General features: G+C 38.0%; 1 protein-coding gene across 1 annotated transcript in view; it reads right to left on the bottom strand.

Annotated features, from left to right (window-relative positions):
- The window catches only part of MTHFD1L (methylenetetrahydrofolate dehydrogenase (NADP+ dependent) 1 like), a 140368-nt gene that overhangs the window by 107819 nt on the left and 11069 nt on the right, over nucleotides 1-21480 (bottom strand). Inside the window, exons 8-11 of the mRNA XM_048936153.1 lie at nucleotides 17127-17238; nucleotides 12348-12427; nucleotides 11543-11640; nucleotides 7490-7663 (exon numbers count right to left, since the gene is read on the bottom strand). Of these exons, the coding sequence (XP_048792110.1) occupies nucleotides 7490-7663; nucleotides 11543-11640; nucleotides 12348-12427; nucleotides 17127-17238 (464 nt within the window). The remainder of the gene's footprint in view (nucleotides 1-7489; nucleotides 7664-11542; nucleotides 11641-12347; nucleotides 12428-17126; nucleotides 17239-21480) is intronic.

Genomic DNA, 21480 nt, shown 5'->3' on the forward strand with positions numbered 1-21480 from the left:
GTCTCTACAGTCACTGTTGAATTCACATGCAAAAGGCTCTGTGAATCAAAGACACCTCTGGTTAAAATATGTCCTCTCTGCTTTCACTGTATTTGTTCACGATCCAAACTAAAAGTCCATGTGGGGGATGGTTCTTTCTTTTCTTGAAGTACAAACGCACCTCTCAGTTTCAAAAACACATTCCAACTACTCATCTGAAGAAAAATTTCTCTCTCTGACCAGGAAAAGAAGAAAGCCCTATTCCACCCCAGACACATCACTCTGATATAAATTTTGAAGTTTTGCTTTCTGGCTAAGTGCAATCATTCTTATCTTTGCTGGCTCCACTACCAGTAGAGAAGTATCATACTGAAGCTGTCATTGAGAATTAATTTTCATTCTCAAGGACGTACAAGCACGCACACATATTCTAGTAAAAAAGAAACCCTTATCACATTACCTCTTCAAAACCTCACCGAACACATCTAGTACTAATTAGAAACTCTTTCTTTACCAACTAGCAATTTTCACAAGGCACTGATGTCCTCAGATCACAATTCAAATTCCACAACAGCACTAATAAAATTGTCAAGTGCAAGAAGACATCTGTCTCCTTGCCTGTAAGATGCAGCTGACATAAGCCTTTCTTTGTCCCACAAAATTTGAACACATGACAAACATTAACTTGTTGCAAATGAATTTTTTACATCATTGGATCCCGTTATTTTTTTAAAAAGCAGCAGCAGTGGAGCCTTTGTAAAACACGTCTGGGACAATTCGAGCAACAAGAGACAAGCCTAATTAAGATCTTTTATACTGCTCTGGGAAAAAACTGCTCGCTTCTATTTTTCCTACCACTGTTTCTGTTATCATTGCTTTGTTCCTGTGATGCTTTCTTTTAGAGCATTACAAACAGATTAACTCACTTTTCACAACCAGTTTCATTCCCCTGGCTACTGTTCTAACACTGGTTGCCCAAAACCTCTTCAAATCATTACTGATATAGTTTCTCCTTGTTCTACTGCTTCATTCACTTTTGCCTATTGCCATAATCTCTTTCACTTGATCCTCTCATTCCCGTGTATTAAAGCCGGATTTAGATAATAAAAAACTATCCTCGAGAGATTATTGCATTCATTCAAAGACTTAACAAGATAACAACACTTAAAGCTATTAGTTTTTTTAAAAAGTGAAACTAAATCAACCACGCAAAAAAAAACACCCTCAAACTCACAAACTATTTGCTGTGATACAGACATCTATAACTGTTTACTATAACTTACCAGTGAAGGACTTTGCACAAAATCAAAAAACTCGGTGCATACAACAGTTACACTGATAACAGAACAACTATTACTAGCACAGTGGTTCTGATTGATGGTGACTGGTATCTTTAAACATCATGTGAAGTTCACATTTGATGGAATTCAGAGAGATTGTCACTAGCTTACTGTTCAAGTGCCCCCCAGGACAGACTAATTTGGCACGCAGAGAGGCTGATGGACTTACTGATTCTCATGAAAAAGTAAAATCAAAGGTTCAGTTTACTGTTAGGTGTGACAGGTCAGATTTGTTTCAGCAGTGCGTGGCTACAGGACAAGGAGAAATGGCCTCAAACCAAAGCATAGAAAGTTCTGCACAAATCTGTGTAAGAACTTCGTCACAGTAAGGGTGACAGAGCACCAGAACAGGCTGCACAGAGAGGTTGTGGAGTCTCCTTCTCAGGAGATGTTCAAGACCCACTCGGATGCATACCTGTGCAACCTGGTGTAGGGAGCCTGCTTTGGCAGGAGGGTTTGACTAAATGATCTTTAGAGGTCCCTTGCAGCCCCTACAATTCTGTGATTCTGTTCAGTATAGGAAAGGAAACTGAAAAAGTCAAATACTTTAACCACAGCCAAAAGGCACATTGGCAGGTGTATGAAGAGGAGTATCTACCTGTTCCAAAAGATTCATACCACCCAGTGCCACATTACTAGAATACTCTGCTAACCTGTCTGGCTTTTTGTATGAGACTAGATTTCCAGTACACTGGTACTTAGCACCAGACATCCCCAGTATGAATGTGGTGCTCTGAGAACTAACCATCAACAAGTGAGAGTTAAAACTAAACTAAAGCAAGCTTATGTTCCCCAGCGTACTCCTGCACACACACAGCAGCCTACAGCCACATACAGCTACAGCACTGCAGTTATGATCTTCACTATATAAAATCTGCTTGGCTCTACATTTTCAGTGTATTCTTCAAATGGGTTTCAATCAGTTTTCTTCCCTTCTAAGAAATCCTGGGATCTACAGTTTTCCTGCAATTAGAGTTACTCAGATAAAGATCTGAACACTCAAAATGTACAAAGGCAGCTTTGAAGAAAACCAGCAACCAGACTTCTCTAAATAGTTTACAGCTCTTGGGTGACACACTTGCAAGAATTCTTGTCCACTGGAATAGGTAGGAATGGGCACAAATCCCTGAGAAGTCAAGAATAGGAACCTGACTTTTTAGACTCTTTCCACCTAACAGAATTAACAAATCACAAGGACCCCTGCAAATCACAGTGTTCAGTGAAGTCAGTTTGGTCTAGACAATCACTTGTCTTCAACTTCTCATCTCACATGTAACACTGTGGCAGGAAACCTTTGACTTTGAGATGTTCAGCAGCAGCCTGGAGACTACAGGATAAGCACTGAGAGTTGTACAGTCATTTTAGAGTTTCAATAGATACCTCAACCTCAGTTTTAAATATCGATTTAAAAAGGTAAAAATAAAAAGCCTAAAATTGAAACAGATTTCCATTCCAATCATTTCCTTAGAAAGTTTACTTTAAATATCTTCCCTTTTGTACCTGGCCTACTTTGATCAGTTTTTATAAATAAAATAATCTATTTAAGCAGCTTTGTAGACATGTAGATGTTTTTGCTGGCTACACTACTGAGCCTACACACTTGCAATTGAGGTCACTAGCTCACATGAGTATAAAATTACAATTGCCAGAGGCTAACTTTAGCTCTGTTGTGCATTTTTAAACAGATATACAATGCTATGTTTTGATCTCATGCAAATCTAGGAAAAAAAAAAACAACTATAAAATACAGTAAATTTTAATAAGAGAGTTTTGTTTTTGTTTTTGTTTTTTTTTTTTTACACATATTTGTATTCTTCACATTTCTTTAATATGTTTTCAGTCTGAAGACAGAAATCATTCTGTCTTTAGTCAGACATTCATTCCCTTCCTTAAGCCTTACTTTGCAACCAAGTGGTCAACAGCTCCTTGGCAAAGTGACTTTTCCATAACACTGGGAAGCCTTCTCTCTTGATATATATCAAAACAAAGATAAGAACATGCAGACTTTTTGTTTGTTTGTTATACATCACATTAGCTTGCAGTGGAGCTACTTCTGTGGGAAAGCTACATGAGATCTGACAACGAGAAAATAAACAAACAGTGAAATACACTGCACCAGCTGTAATCTCCCCACAGTTACCACATCCATTCTGTTTCCAGTAAGAACTCTACTGGATGTGACAACTCTTCCAGTTTCCTATCTTCAGCTCACCAGAATCAGCTACTTCGATTTTAATTCTCATTTTAATGAGTTCACCATTCCGTTGTTCCACGTGGAAACCTGTGAAATCTTGCAATCAAGGGGACAGGCAAGAGAGTTTTCATGAATGACAGCCTTACCTAAATAAACCTCTCACCCAAGATAACAAGTGTCAAAAATTTAATTCTGAGCTCAGAAGAGTTGGAACTCACATCCACTTACTGAGGATAGAGCATGACAACATTGCAGTGTCATCTCTAGAATGGGACTGCAGCTTCCAGATATGAAAGCACAGTGATGGCTGTTGAACTACAGTGACTGAACAAAGCCAGTAAAAGACTGAAGAATTCACAAATACAAACTCTCAGTCCTCAATAAAGACTAAGATAATCCCCATCAGCACCTACTCAATGACACTAAATATACATTTATGATACACAATATACATATATGACAATCTCCCTTATGACTTTACTTTGGATTGTCAAGTGTTTCAGTGCATCAAAACAATGCTATTTTTTTCTACTTACTCTTCACCATATTTTTCTTGTTTCCTCTATGTCTACGCATTTTCTTTTAAGCACCTCTGGGCCAACAAATACACTGAGCAGAAATACAATCCAATACATACCTACCCTCAGAAAATTCAATTCCAAATTTGAGAATTCTGTTCCTAGAATAGTTATCATCATACAGCTTGAACAAGCATTAAGCTAACACTTCAGTCCATTTTTATCTTACCAAAAAAGTTGTTTGTCACAAAGTAATCTATTAAAGTTAGCAAAAAATACTAATTTTAGTTTTTCAGCATTCAAAAACCATCATACTTCCTCCCAAGGAAAAAAAAACATTATATTTCATAACTGCATTTAAAAACAAATGATTGGAATATACACAGAGTGCAACAACTTTTACACGAAGGTTTCATGTTGTGTTTATCAGTATGCAGTCTACATGCTTGAATGCATGACCCAGGTTACTAAATGTAGCTGCTATGTCATGAACAGGCTTTGTTCGTTCACATACTCGCAATGAATGGGAGACAATTTAAGTTAACATATCCTGCAGTAGAATTTATTTTAGCATGCTAAAAGCCCAAACATTGGCAGGTGATGCAGAAAAGCTAACTACTCCAAGATAATCAGTGAGTCTGACCCCAATGGCTCTGAATGATCCTACAGCAAATTACAACCACGCACAGAAAAGTAGTAAGAAATGAGAATTTAAAAAAAAAAAAAAAAAAAAAGGGGGGGGGGGGGGAGGAAAGAAGAAAATGAAATTTATTGAGAAACATCTTCATCTGGATAACTAATTTTGAGTAACTTCATCTGCTTAATCGGTTTTTACTTAATTTTTCAGCACACCAAATAATTATTGCATTTAATTGTACTTGTGTGCATTCAGAAAATGCCTGTAAGACTTTTGAATTAGTAGCAATGTTTTAAAAAGTCATAAATGTAACTATTCCTGTAAATGAAAATATAAATCTTGGTTGATATTCAGACCAACAATTATGGGCACATCAGAAATAAACTAGAAGAGCATTTGCATGAAATATTCATAACTCCAAAACATCATGAAACACTTAAGCCCTATTACAGGCACAAATGTCTCTGGCTGCATCATGGATAGACAGAAATTCTCCACAGTCCTTGATGCACGTACAAACACACACATATACACGCACACACACACACTTTTCACTACCTTTGCTTATGGAAAGTTGATGTAAAATCATAGAATGGTTGGGTTGGAAGGGACCTTTGAGATCACCTAGTTCCAACCTCCCTACTATAGACAGAGATATCTCTGTCATACACACTCATTATACAAAATTAATATTTCCATCAGACTAAATACTCAAAAGTATAAGAACATATATCTTAAATGTTTTCTTTAAAGTCTTAAAAAGTTAGCCTGAATACCTATACACTGCAGTTTTCTAAAATAGTTTCTAATATCTACACTTATGCTAAGCCTACATAAGAATCCAAATGACAAGTTTTAGTTGACCTTGCCTAGGCAGGTAGAGCATGAAGAAGATAAATAAAGATAGTGTTTTGCTCCAATTTCTATATCTGAGTGGTGTTCAGTCTTTATTGTAGTAAACATTCTCTCACCAGATGCAGCTCCTCAGCTTTGTTAAAATGGTTGCAGCCACGTAGCAAATCTGCTACAGCCAATTAGCAAACAAGAACAGCTGAGAACACATGAACGCACATTGTACACATATATTTAATAGGTACAATATTTAAAACTTTGAACTCTTTCAGAAGAGGTCCTCCACTATTATTGCCCAAGCACTCCTTAATAACCCTTACACAGAAGTGGTTTTACACTCATTACGTGTGCTGCAGTGACCTCAGAGAAGATACAAATAGCAACATACTGCATAATCAAATTTTGTAGGTATCAAAACCAACTCTTTTTTTTGTGTGTGTGAAATGCAGTTGAGTCTTGACACACACCACATAAACTTACAGAGACAATTTTCTATTTGTTCCCAGTTTTTCATCCAGCTACTCAAAATTTTGCTCTTTCCTCCACATGCATATGCTTGTCTGCCTCTGCTCCAACAAAGCACAGAGATACCTTCTTGAGATACCTTCCTCAAAAAAGGAGACTAGGGAAGAAAAAGGTATGAAGCTTCAGTATTGGTGAAGTGAATCTGACAATTAAAATCCATCCAAATTGAGTCTTGCATCATGATACCCTCCATCTCCAGATATCTGCAAATCATCTCTGCTTTTATGAAACTGCTGCAAGAGAAGCATGGCACAGTCTGTAGATGCATAGTGCCTAATTGGCACAGTTGACAACAAGAGCCTGAAAGTGCAAAGTAGCAGATTTTTCAAATCCAGTCAGATACTGCTCTTCAGTCCCATGCAAACAACAGATAAAATAAAACTCTACCAAAGTAGAGAACTGGCTCAGCCAGTTATTTTTTCCTTATCTTAAATAACTGCTCTAAAGTCCTCCAGGAACATCTTTATATATTTCAATTCTATAGCATAGGTCTGAAGACAGTTTCACAACTCATTTGCCTCACCTTTGTAACATTAGATCTCTCAGTCTACAACAGATCCACTTCAGACAAGGCCAGAAATCCAGGCAGACCCCACAGAAAGGTACTAAAGCATGAAGGTACTAAAGCAAAAAGTTTGCTAAACACTATCTGACTGAGCAACTGGTAGATTAAGCTAGTTAAGAGCAGCTTTCTTCTTCTGGATTAGCCTAAAGCTATATATTTTAAACCCAACTTGTTTTATTTACAAAGAAGCAACCCTAAGGTTTTATTCAGACCATGAAGAACAAACTGCATTTGAAATATTAATGAGAAGCATAACATTTTTCCACAATTTGAACTTAAGAAACCAGGTGAATGAAAAAGCGTTGTGTCACTAAATGAGGGACAAAGAAAAAGCAGCTCTTCAGAAAAGAAGCACATAAATCCTGTTGAGCACAGTATTTGCTGTAATCGTGGGAACAGAGAACAGGATAAGCCTGCCTGGAGACATGTCTACATTTCGGACAAAAAACATGGCTTATTTAAATATGTAATCTATTCTTCAATAAAAAAGGTATTTGTTGTTAATATCGAGAGATAAGCACACAGCTTCTGTTAAAGTTTGTTTATAAACAGCCACAACACACAGAGACTTGAATATCAAGTTAAACATTTAAAATGCTTATAAAGTAATAACAAAAACTCCACACAACAGCAGACAAGATTAAGAAGCTTAGAAAAAAAAACTACCTTTAGAGAATATACTTCCATAGTAACAGAAAGGTTGCATTAATTTTTTTAAAAAAACAAAACTTCAAAAATCGCTTGCTTTCAGAACAGAAAAACGTAAGCCCCAAACAGTCAGGGTTTTTATTCATGCAGTATATCAAAGATGTAAGCTGCATGTTTATACTAATTTGAGTGGAAAGGGTGCACATTAATCACATTACTGTTCATTCTTACCCAGCAACTAGAACATATTTTCCATCTGGTTGATCCTTTAACCTTTCCAGCAGGGACAAACGTACTTTGGCTTTGGTTTGGCCATAGATTTCAATTTCATCTGTAAGCAATCCTATCTCCTTGGCAAGTACATCAACAGCTTTTGGACTCTGCGCTCGGGAAATTTCAATATCGCTGGAAAAGAAAACAAATAGGAGCCAGGAGATTTGTCTCAGCTTAGGTGGTCGACGACAGAACACAAAACAACAGCAAATACTCCAACAATGGGGTTATTGTAATCAGTTTTTCAATCTTCTCTCACATTTTATTAACCAAATCTAAACATTGGCTACACCTAGTATAATACTGAAAATCACATGCAATGTTTGTTAATTGTTATACTTTCACAGAGTTCTCTCATTTCATCAGATTCCAAATACTACGTAATGCTTTCATCTCAAGTTAGAGACCTATCTGCTGGATGGTCCAGCACATCCCAACAGAATAAAGGTTTCTGATTGTGTTTTTCTTCTCCTCCCTCCCAGGAAGTGCATGTAGCACATACACTTCAGTAAAAAGCACATATGCTGCTTGGCCAAGAGTCACGTAAACACATTAGCTAAATGTGATACTTGTGCATGTTGTGCCTTTCATCAGAGGGCACCACTAAGTGACCTAAGCCTCACTACTCCCCCATTAGGCACTGGAATATCAATTCACACAACTTTAAAGCAGTTAAACTGAAAGCTGCCACATATCAGAAGGTTAATGCACAGGATTTAGACCACAAGTGCACTGAGCTTATAAACTACTTCCTGCAAGAACCGCAAGTGGCAGCCTGAAAAAGAGGAAGAACATGGAGCAACTGCTGCCTGAGAGAAGGTGGCTGCAGCCTGGGGACACTAGGCATCCACAGTTCCTGACCTAGACCACCTGGACTCTTGGGATATAATACCTCTTCATGGATTTTTGTTGTGTGAGTTGAACCTAGTTTTCCCTGAAGCTCCCCAAAGCTCTTAGCAGCTGTGAGCTCCAGCAGCAGTAGTGCCCAGGGTCAGGCATACAAGATCTAAAGAGCCATCTCCCTTAGCTTAGAATTATTCGCACCATCATGAAAATTGGCTAAAAAAAAATTACCAGGAGATTAATTACTTTCAGCCTATCCAAGCTAAACTCCTTCCTGTAGTCTTGGTTGATCACAATATTTTTAAGACATAATCTGGCAACAGCATCAAAGCTAATGTCCTGGACTTTCAAACAGTCTGCAAGATCTCAAATATCCACAGATTAACACAGAACTACTGCCAAACCTCAGCTCCAAGAATGGACTTAGCTGTTGCGCATCCACCAGCAAACATTCAATTTGTGTCAGGCTAATTGCATTCATTTCTTTGAAGATATTGATAACCTAAACTAGGACCATTGTGCAATTATATGCAAAGGTACTTCTTAAATATGTAACATCTAAGTAAATCTCAGAAATCATCCAATCAAATGCTGAGACAATCAAATACAACGGGACAAGAAGCTACTCAAGCACAGCACTCAGTGGGCTGCAGATCATTTTGTTGCATGTACTCAGCTGGAATCTGATCACCTTCAAGGACATACCAAGCACATCCTCTTGCTTAGAAGGATATACCTTTCTTCAAACTTTCTTCAAACACAATTAGCCATAGAAATATATCAAGAACAAATGATTTAGTGGCTTACAAACATCATGACACAGAATAATTAGTTTTCTTCAGACTATGTCTATAAAAACAACTTGAGTACCAAAGAAACACTGGTTATGTGATGGCTCTGTGGTCTCTTAAAGGTTAAACCAAATTGTATGGTGATCTATTTTCTCAATAAAGCAACTGATGTATTCAGCAAGGGAAGAAGTATGTAGACTCGCATGACAGAAAGTTAACATGGTGTTTTTTGTTGTTACTTAAAAATAAATAAATAAGCCTCCTACTAAATAAAATCATTCTCCTTGCTAAAAGACAGAAGGTATTGTTTCAAATCTCAGGACAGACTATTAAGGCTCTCTGCTGCAATCTCAGCCCTTCCTATTCCCCTCAGCTCTCTCGCCACAAACACTGCCCCCTCTGAGTTCTGGAAGAAATAATCAGGCAATTAGTCTTTTCTCATCCCTGCAGGCATCACAACTAGCACAAAGTGGAAGGAGTAAAACTGATACAACTGCGAAATTGTAACTAAGTTGAAAGAATTCCTTAATAATTACGATTTTAATTAAATAAATCACAAATATTTGCCAAGTACAACTGACTGTTCTCCCTGAGTAAAACTACTGCCGTTATCATTTACTCATCTGAAGTTCCCTTAGGAACCTTCAACAACATATACAAAACGTTGTTAGTACACATTTCCAGATAAAATGTATTTTCTTAAACACAAGAAACTAAAGACCTGTTCATAACTAATCTTTAGAAGACTACATTTGAAGCTAGCTCTTTTAGTTTATAGTTATGTGTTTAAATACATTTTGGAATACTGCAATTATTCAGTAAGTTATGTCATTTGGTATTAAGTTGCAAATTTAGATCATGGCTCTTCTGCGTGAATGAGAACTGTTGACCGAGGAGTATACTATTGCCAGCATCAAATCATAATTCACGAAATGTAAGATTTAAGAGATGTGGGGAAGGAGCTATATCTCCTCAGCATGTGTCATGAAGATTGCTTTCTGTATGAAAATCCTCCATTTGTTTCCAAAACCTTTGAAATACTTCAATTAACACCCAGTTCTCACAGAAATCAAAAAGCAGATGTTCCTAGTTTTAGTGCTTTAGCAGCTTTCCTCGTTTTCAATGAAAACTCCATCTGCTTCCACACAATGTTGTGTACTGCTACAAGATTGTATTTTATTGCAGGATACCTTCCATCTGACATTGTTATTTTACATTTAAAAGGAGAAAGAGACATAAAGCTATAGAGTAATCAAATAAATGGAAGTCCTATAACCAATTGTACTTTATAGCACTGTATATTAAATATGCATATACGTATATAATAAACACACAATGCCATAGAGAGGGGTGGGAATGGTTTTCGGGGAGTTTTTTTTGCCATCATTTTCATGATAACACACGCTTTAATCTATTGTTTAACTATATTATTCAAGGACATATTTTTCAAACTTTAACTCTGGGAGTACTATTACATGTTGGCCCAGAGAAAGCTCAAGAATTTCTTCCCCCTTGCGGCCCTGCCTATGACAGAAAACTCATTCTTTTGGCATCTCTGTTTTAAATTACAACTTGTGTCCATTCCCATTAAATGGTTTTAAGAGGCAGCGAAAAGTGAACCAAAGTGCTTCAAAAGAAAACATTTTGCTACAGTTTTTCAAAAATGCAATAGAATTCAGGAGCAGGCACACAAATACGCACACACAAATGTCTAAGTCTTCCCTTATGGCAAAATCTCCTTTCAAGCACCTCTCTGCCCCCAACCACAACCAACACACAGCAAGCACTTGAGCACAGACAAGAACTCAGGCTGCCTGAACCTTTGAAGGCGTCACCAATTCCACTAGGGCAGACAAGAAACCCTGACATGGGCCTTAGGAGGTGAATGGCAGAAACTGATGGGAAATATTCTGGTTAGAATAATAAATGCACTTCCTCCTCTTCACATCTAGATATGAATTGAAAAGTTTGACACGGAAGAAAATGCTTATGAGGGAAGAAAATAAAAACAATTTCAAATGCCATTGAAATTAAAGGGCCTTAAGTAGTTCCAAAAATTTTTCCTCCATTTGATTTGAGTGATCTAACACTAAAACTTCTTACACTTTGTATTTCTGTTGATGTTCCACGAGGCTTCGCCTCCTCCCCTCAATGAAACCTTCAAGTTTTAGGTCCAACCAACAGGGGTTGGCACCAACGAACACCATAAAAATAAAAATTGATAGGAAGCAGAAGGCCATGTTGAGATAAGCAGATTAAAATAAGATATGGGTTATATTTGGGTTCACTGTCAAATTTAACACTTGGCTTGTTTGTTTGTTTGTTTTAAGAAAAAAAAAATAAACAAAAGAATAACAAAAACAAAACCACTTATTACCTAGGCACTGGTGAGAGGGGCTGAAGCTTCAAGCAGTGGAGGTCCCATTTTCTGAGCTGCTGGGAGTGGATCCATCGCTCTGTATTTTTTACCATGTTCTGTTTTTAAACAAACCATAAATATTGAATGCTAATTCCAAATGATGTCGAGACTATGTCAAAATAACCTTTTATAGCAAAAGCTAGCAAAAAAAAATAATAAAAAATAAAAAAATCACTCCATCTCATGGCTTCAGGATGAAAGGAAAAACAACTGCTACTCTATGACTGTGCCATTGTTTGTTCAGATTTCAAAAGGAGACAAGGTCACTAATACAATAAATGGCAGAAAAAAGATCTCTAATTAGGCACTTTAAAATTTTATTCTGGCTAAACTGAGCATTACTATTATTTGCTCATGTCTTAGAAAGAATAGAAGATATTAATTGCTCACTGACTGACTTATGCTGCTTCCAAATAAAACACCACATTTCCAGACCATCTGTCCATCACGAGACAAAAAATGCGTGCAAGTACAAATAATCTGCATGACTTTGTAAGAAGAAGTAACATTAGATTATTGATAAAAGTGCTTCTGGCAAGCTTTACTACAGTCATCTGAGCTGTGACACATTTGATTTTTAATGTAACTAAATGCAACAGGCATGACTCACCTCAACTGATTAAGAATTGCCATTAAAAAAAGAGGCAAGTAGAATTGTCAAAAGAGCAAAACAAGAACTAAAAAAAAAAATGAAGTTGTGGAAACAGTTTCTACAATTCACAGGAAGAGCAACAAGTTTTACAATGTTTGAAGTTACACCAACCTGCATTCTCATTGCTACTGCAAGAGAACAAAGTGCATTTTCAGTAGTGTTGCTGTTTTTCTGACCATAGTTGTGTTTCTCTGTAAAATAAGAACATCACACAAATAAATTATGAGGCTTTTTTTTGAGTGGGAACAGCTACACTAGAAGCGACAATCAGACAAAGTAATTATGATGCTGACTTAACAATGCCACTGCCAAAATTATAGGTGGCTTCCGCAATGTTTCAACTAAAATAACAGGAAAGGGCTGATACTGTGCAAAAACCAGAGAGCAACTGTGTGCTCTGAAATGCATTTTGCAAATATGCATATAACAAAACATATAAAATACTGGAAAAGTAAAACTGGGAGCACCAGAGTCCAATTGGATTTTGGGGAGGGGGGGGGGAAACAGAGGGGAAAGCAAGGGGGGGGGGGAAGGGGGAAAAAAAAAATAAACATGTGTTTAACAAAACACATTAACAAGCATGGTAAAAATTGTTTTCTTTTTTATACCCTCAATGCAGTGAAAGAGAACAATGAAATGACCTGAAAATTCTACACAGGACCTTTAAAAATCTTCTGAACAGCAAAAGTTACCTTTGTGAATGTGCCATTAAAAGCAATAGTCTGCAGAGGCTGTACAATGTGACTCGAACTTTAAAGACAGTTACTATCATTTCTAGTGGCAACATATTATACAATAACCCTACATTAGCTACTCTAACTAAACATACTATTTGTCATTTACCCACAGTCCTCCTTTTGGCTTGTGCTTTTGCTATTGCTTATTGACTTTTATCTTGATGTAGTTTCTCCAAGAATTCACATCCTAGTCTCTATGGGCATAGCACAGCTCTTGTCTCATTCTGAAGGGCGTAGACATAATTACAATAAAAGATAATAACTGTACACTGAGAGTGTTAGCCTCTCTCCTCAAGGAGAATCGGAGCACAAACCCTGATCGAGCCAAGCTTTCCCTGCACTTACCCTGCCTGCAGCCATCACAAAATGTCTGCCTCACCTCGAGCTGCTGCTCAGAGGCAGCAGAGCTTGGGTGCCTTGGGCAAGGTCCTGTGCTCAGCAGAAGTGCTGCAGCACCTGCTTGTGCCATCATACCAGCACTGAGAGGCAGGGCCACACCAGCAGGCACCTCCAGCCTTGCTCAGTGCACTGTCAAACCCTTCCTCAACCTGCCTTGCCAGCAGACATCTGCACTGTAGCGCCAAACAACTGGGCAGCAAGAGGCCAGTCTTTATGCTAAACTCAGAAAGTATCTAAAAGGACACCTTTTTGTATTAACACTCGCTGTTTAAAAAAAAAAAAAAAAAAAAAACAAAAAAACCAACAAACAATAATCTGGAAATATGTTCAGCTCAAGCACAGGAGCTTTACTGGAAGAGTCCATCAGAGTCATAAGCTAAGCATTGCTGCCTTGAGACAGGGCTGGGAGAGCTGCCAAAGAGACAAATGAAGTAGGAAGAATGGAGTTTAAAATCCCTTTTCAGGCAGCTGTGCTTTACAGAAGTATCTCAACCTTTTGCTTTTGGCTTAATGTGACTTCTTTATCAGGATAGAGCGAGCGTGCATGTAAATACATATTGGTATTGAATGTTTCCCTTCAATAAAATGCATCTCCCAGCCTGCCTACGCTATGCGCTTACCACACTAACACTAAGCAGAACTTTTACAGAGTGAAGGTGAAGCCAGAGCATACATGAGCTAAGAGGACAACCACAGGATTGCAACAGCTCACTCAGGATACATTTTCCAGATGGGAGCTGGAATAACACTCTCTGCCTTGGGTTTTGGCCAGAAGATCAGCTGAACTGCAGGCACTGCGTTCCTTCCTCTCCCTCACCCTGACAAAGGCCCATCTACTGGCAGCACACAGCTATATAGACAGACATATAGGATTAGAACAGAGATGTGAGAAAAGGTCACGTTTCCCATATATATAATTAAACCATGTGGGCTTGAGCTTTTCAGTGACCTCAATGGAGTTGGTCATCAAGTCCTAAATAATCTTGGGTCTTTCTTGTTCAGAAACTCGTTCTTCATTTCTATGCATTTACAAATCAAATATTTTCCTGCAAGAGGCACTAGATTCCAAAATCATTAGTGCAGTAGAATAGCACGTTTTAAAATGATCACAATTCTAAAATTGCTGGCAGTACAGCAACAGATTATTTATTTATTTATTTATTAAGGAGAAAAAATTCCATTAGTTTGGATCAAGCACTTTTAGCTCTACTCTCCTGGCTTACATCACTACAGCTGCCTAATATAACCACGTTCTTGCAAATTTAGGACTGCTTTCGAAACGTGTCCATGTGTTAAGCTACATGTATAGCTACATGATGTAGAAATCTAGCCACCACCTAGCAACAATAATAGTCACTTCACAGCCATTGTTGTTTTCAGGCTTTGTACAGCTCCTGCAGCCCCAACACAAATGTCGAGTGGGAGATTTCTAAAGCAAGAGAAAATTTCTGAGCATGCCAGCCAAACAGATTTCACTACACACTGAAAGTGAAAATTCATTTCTAAGAGTCAGTGGTTTGTCCAAGACCATAGGTACTCCAAAATACACTTTTAATAAATACATTGCAATTAAACTAAGTGCATTCTCCCTGTCAGACGGACACCTGTGTTTCATGTACTTCTCAAGCAAGTCTTCAGGTCACTGTTTCTAAAAGCTACTGAAATTTGTTTCTGCTGCTCTTCCTGAGTTTCTCCAAGTTTTTGACAGTCTCAAAAGCATACAAACAAATGAACACTTGATACATGAGTTTATTTTTAAACTATCTTTTAAATATTTCATATTTCCTTTTCAAAGAAATGCTGTACTTCACACAGACAACTGCTGCAAAATGAGAAACATGAAAAACTCCATTGGCACATAGTACATTCTTTGTTTCCTGCCTTAAGAATGAGTTTTGCTGTGGTATGTGAACATATTTCAGATGTTTTCCCAACAGCACTTTTTTTCTTAGGGAAATACTGATATTATCAATAGTTCTATAGAGCAGATAGGTCTTGAGACTTAGGTATCTTAAAGCCATGTCAAGAGGCCGTGCAGGGAAGACCTTGGCTCTACTTGCAATGGAATGTGGGACCTGAGTAACCAGAAGTGAAACTTCCACCAGCAGCACGCAGAGCTAGGGAGTTCAGTCTCCAACACTGTCAGCTCAGGCTACAAGGGCTTACCCCATACTGCTTTCACCAGACCCACAAGCTCCACCCTAAATCAGAGAACTCAGAGCTCCTGCTGAAAAAGATTAAAATGTTATTGCTCTACCTCCATTCTCTCTCTTCCTGCCTCTCCCTTTCCAATTCCTACTTTGTGCAAGAGTGATACCCATAGAGTGATCTACCCATAGATCAGGTATCTATTGAGGAGACAGGGCTTCAAGCAGATGCTTAACAGACCTTCTCTTCTTAACAATTACGTCCTGCTGACCCTGTGCAAAACAAGTAAGCACCAAAGAACCAAGGAATCTCCTAATCACCACGCTAGCATATCTGATCTCCCCCCACACTGCTTTAGTATAAAAAAAAACATGAATTACTTTAAGGAAAAGTTGTGCAGCATTAGTAAGGAATAAGGCTGCTTGGTGCACTACCCTCAGATCCCACAAAGACAGGACATGGTTCAGGAAAGAGGAAGAGGAATATCCAACTACCTTTGGATAGTTGAGTGCATTTAACCAAGATCTGACACATCTGCAACATATATTCAAATCAAGGGGATATCAAGATGAACAACAAAAGGCATCTCTTTCTAAGGCCACACTTTGCATGGGAACAGCAACTGTCTTATTACAAACCTGGTCTTGTACTAACTCTGCTTGAAGCGTCTGCTTAATTTGACCTCGGGAAACACCTAGTTTAAGATTCATACAGCCCTTTCTCCTTGTTCTTACGCAGATTTCTCCAGTTTTATATCAGTGGATGTTAATAAGCATACTGCATACTTGTGATTAGTTAATGTGCTTTGCTAGATCTATCACATTACCCATTTACTTTTTTTATTTTTCTATTCTCTCACAGCATGGTGCCATCAGGTCAAACAATCAAATTGGTACGTCTATTATAAAAAAAAAAAAAAAAAGAAAATATCCAGAGACCTTAACAGTTGTTGAAGGAATTTTAAAGGAAATGTAATTGCTGCAGTGGAGTATAGTAACTTCGAGGAAGCTTTCTTAGCTTTATTTCTAACAAAATTCTACAGCTTTTCTCAATGGAGAAATTGATGAACCTATGCCACCTGTCCAACCAGATTATATTAAAGTGAGTGGGGGAAGAGGAATCCAAACTTATTTTGTACTCGTAACAGTTGCAGGGGACATCTTGCCTGTTCTGAGATATGCAAGATTCCTCTAGATCATCTTGCACCATTCTCTGCATTGCATTTTGCAAATATTCTTTCTACATCACCTTTTCCCCATGCTCTAGCTGAGACAACAGAATTCAAAACATAACACACTGTACAAACTAACACAGAAATAACGGTCATCCAATGAATTCTGAATGAATCCATGCTTATTTAACAATCCTGGTGTGAAGAATATATTCCAGTACCTTCTTCTTCATCTGACATCTTTTTCTTATTTACATATTAGAGAAACATGCATTCATCCGCCATGTACAAACACCCACTATCAAAGGCTTCCTCCCAAAGATGTAGATTTTAATCACAGTGAGTGGTCACCAACATGCCACTCACTTCTTTTTTTTTTTTCAAAGACTCTGCATATATCACTTTCAAGAACTGTTCACTTTAAACTTTGCCTACCTGACAGCAAATCAGGAGAACAGTTGATGATGGTGGTTCCAGGTTTCAGCCAGCTTACAGGAACACTGTCAGGTTTCGGACTGCCAGCTACCACCACATCCACTTGATGAAGCTATGAATAGCCCAAAGTCCATCCCATCCCCCAAGAAAAGGAAAAAAAAAAAAAAAAAAAAAAAAAGAACAAGAATTTAATCTTAGAAGTACATTCTTGAATATGCAAATTATTTTCAGATTATATAAGCAATAATATTTTGTACAGTTTTTGCAAACAAAATCCAAACTGATGACTGCATTCTTACCACATTATATTTATGAACAATAGCATTTGAAATTGAAAAAGTAAAAAGCACCTGTAAAACAAGGAAGTAGAGTCAGAGACAGCACCAATAACATTTTATGGGAATTATATTTTCTCAGTAAATAAACCATATAATTGTTCAGAGTACTGTCCAATAAAGTAACTTGGAGAGACTTAAGTACAGTCAGCTTATCTGAAAGAAAAAAACTTGGATAGCTCTGAGAAATGCAAGATGACCTGATCTGCAAACATCAGTGCCTTTGAAGAATACCAATTAAAGCTTGTTTTCGTTTCTCAGCTCATGCTTGCTAATGAGTCTCTCTGATTTAGTTCAACCTTACAGATGTCGGAGCAAAAACACTTACTTAAAAATTCTTATAATCAGAGAGATAAGTGTCTTTCTTTCCTCCCTATTCTGAACCAAGACTCTGTAACAATTATTGGAATCAACATGAGATAAAGGATAGCAGCAGAGGCAGATGTATAAATATCCAATCAAACAGGAAATACGGGCACAACACTGACCCCAAAAATTGTATCAGAGAGACAATAATTTTGGAAATCTTTGGAAAAATGTAAATAGATGCCAACTGTTGCAATCTGCACAAACCTCTCTGTGAACCGATTTGTGACCAGCAAGTGTTCCAGCTTCTTTTTTGGCCAAAAGTGCTCTGATGCAACTCTGCCCAGCACTCCTGCCAAGAAAGAAAAGCTACAAATTCTATCAGGATAACACGTTTTTGGCACAGATGAGCATCCAGGAGGGGAAACTGTGGCGGAAACAGCAGAAAGCTAAGAAAGCTCCATCTCCTTAGAGAACACAAGAATGGACTAAACCTCCTCAGAGCTTCACTTGTGGAAACATAGCCAAACGTGTGGGAGAAGGCTTACTAGCTTGACAGATGACTAATGCTACAAGCCAATTCGGGCTTCAACTAGAAGTCCTATGATTGCCTGCAAAAGTACAGTCTCAACAGCCTTATCCAAATTGCCTACACTTCTGTGTCTGCTGCAAGTATCAGCTTACATGCCACTCCTAGGAGATCACATAAATAGTAATGCTTGACCAGCGTCAAGTCGAATTATATTGTGGAATTTGCAAGCAGATTTGAATAAAATTACACTGTACAATACTCTTGTGTACCAAGAGTACAAAAAGCAAACCTCTCTCACCAAAGAAGGCAGCCACTACCATAACATCAACACAGAGGAAAAACTGTGATTATCTTCAGGTATCCAGTATCTTTGTAACAAAAATGTAATTCATATTCTAGTAGTTATAATTAATATACTGATGGTCAGGAACATCATTCCATGCAAAGTCTCTGGGACAGGGACTCTAAGCTTCGTACACTGCCTCACATCATGAAGCTATAAGCCAGCTGAGTGCTGTATGCAACAAGAGAATCTTGATAAATTTTCAGACAACATATATCAGATCAATTCTATCATAAGTAACTATAGTGACAGAAAACAACTGACCAAACATTAATTTCTATGACTACGAATCATTATGTTCAAAAATGTTAACAGCTGAACACAATCAATTTTGTAGACAATGTTAACACAATGGATGGCTGGAGTTGGTCATATCCGTAAGTGCATTGAAAATAATAGATAAACCCATTGCCATACCCTACTGCCTCCATGAAAAATCTTTTATCACAGGCCATGGAACAGTTGTCCTACAGGACAAGAATGTTCTAAGCTCAGAGCCTCCGCCCACCATTTCCTTTTCATAGAATCATAAAATTATTTGTGTTGGAAGGGACCCCAAAAAGCCATCAAATCCAACTCCCCTGCAATGAACAGGGACATCTACAACTCGATCAGGTTGCTCAGAGAGACGTCCAGCCTACCTTTTCCTCATTTCAAAAAATAAGCACATACAAAAAAGAGAACAATAAAGTAAAAATATAAATTCAACTCTCTTGTTATAAGCGATTATTTTTATGTGCAACAGTCTATTATGTGCAAGAGTCTCTGAAGTACATATAAAAAACACTTTATGGATCTTTTTTCCTCTCTTGATGATTTTTTTTTTTTTTTTTTTTAAATGACATCCAGAAACTTGTTTGACTGGGAGAATGAATTCACTGGAAGTAAAACCATTGCTCTGAGAATTTTGGGTGTTCTTGGAAGAGATTCATCTCCATTCAGGCAATTCAGTTTCCCTTCAAAGAAATAATGTCTTTGCCCTATCCATTTTTTGTTGGTTTTTTTTTGTTGTTGTTGTTGTTGTTTGTTTCTTTTTTTTTTTTTTTCTTTTTGCCATAAACTATTCTTTTGACTGCTCATAAATCACTAAAGCCTTGGGAGGCACGTTCAGGCTTTATCTTCTAAATCAGAAATAAATCATAGACATTAGAGATGGAAAAGACCTATGAAATCATCACATCCAACCTCCCTCGCAAACACGCTGCGCAGTCTCCAGACAGAGGATGCATCTGATCGGAACCAGATGCGTCAGGCAACTGTTGCCAGGAGGCTGAGGAGCTATTGACAGGTGGCCGCAGGGTGACCCGACAGGCAGTGCTGTTGGTGGAAGTGTTGCATCCCAGTCCACAGTGAGCAGAACCAGCAATGGCATCACACAAAACCATCCGCAATGTGCTGGGCGATGGGTTGGAGACAGAGTAAGGCAATACTCGAGCAGCCTCCTGCCTTCTCACCAGTAAATACTGTTTCAGTTGGGAAAAGCCATGCCAACAAATAATCTGAAACCTTACCTCATAACAAAATACAGCTCTCTCCACCACGATTTAAGTAGAAGCAGATTAAGAACCACCCATTCGTTCCCAAGATAGATCACCGAATGTTAAAACAACAACACAGACACTCAAGCCAAATAGTTAATGATAATGGTACAGAGTAACTGTACATTCCAGATAACTGAAAGACTATTCTGTCATCAAGTCTGCACAAAAGTTTTGTTCTTTACTTTGAAATAATTCCAATGATACTGGTGTGCTTTACTCACTGCTCTCTGTCTTGCTCGTAATGCCAGTGTGAAGTCTTTACCTGTGAGTATGACACAGGAATTGAAAATGAAAGTAGGAAGAGCTCAAGGGAATAAAAGGCTACAAACTATTTAGCCTTGTTGCCAAACATCCCATTTCTCAGCTTTCATGACTGACCTCTGCAGTCACCCTGACTGCAGTTAGAGGTACTAACTAGGCACAATGTGCCACCAACTCCCCTCTTCCCTATCAGTTCCTCTGATTGGCAACTCTACTGCAGGATGAAGTCTTTTCCTGTGAAGCATACTGCAGCATACTGCTATGGTGCACGCAAAGTTATGAAACAGAAAAACCCACTACACCTACAGCAATGTCGTTAGAAACTCTGTGCAGCCTCTCGTTCCACTCCTTTTACAGGATCTTCACGGCCATTCTCACTTTCTGTCATTTCACCCACATCTAGCAGAATGAAATGCATTTTTCTGCCACTACCAAGGCTCTTCATTTTTTTCAAAACAGTGAAAATAGGACAGCGAATGACTAAGAGATGTCAAAAAAACATGAATTTTATGTGCTGCATCTAAGAAAAAGTGGACTGTGGTCAACAGAGTTTCTTCCCAAGCATGAGAAAGAAATTCCTATTCATTTACTCTGGCTGAACACTATCCTACTTCTTATCCAATCTTTTATAAACAAGTGTTCAATTCCTAATTGTGCTGATATGCTGATTTTTAGTTCTTTAACAAGAAAACTGTGGGATAGTGGCTGCCTTAAAATGCATGTAATGTGGTTTGCACACAGACTATGTGCAAGATTGCAAGTTGAAATCATGACTGAACTAAAATTCAGTCTCCTTACAGGTACTAAGTATTATTCATGTTCTCTCAAAAAAATAAGCTATATTGTTAGAGTTGGATCTATTTGGTAATCTCCTCTCTAACTAGAGAGATATCCTAGTTCTCACACAATGAAGGATTAAGAAATCAGTTCTTATTTTTTTGCCAGTAGCAGTGAATCAACTCCTGTTTCTTATTTAAAAATGGAACTACCAAGTAAGACATTCCTGAAAACATGTCACCAGATCATTCTTCAGGCT

The sequence above is a fragment of the Lagopus muta genome, chromosome 2 (genome assembly GCF_023343835.1).
Source record: "Lagopus muta isolate bLagMut1 chromosome 2, bLagMut1 primary, whole genome shotgun sequence".
Classification (NCBI taxonomy): Eukaryota; Metazoa; Chordata; class Aves; order Galliformes; family Phasianidae; genus Lagopus; species Lagopus muta.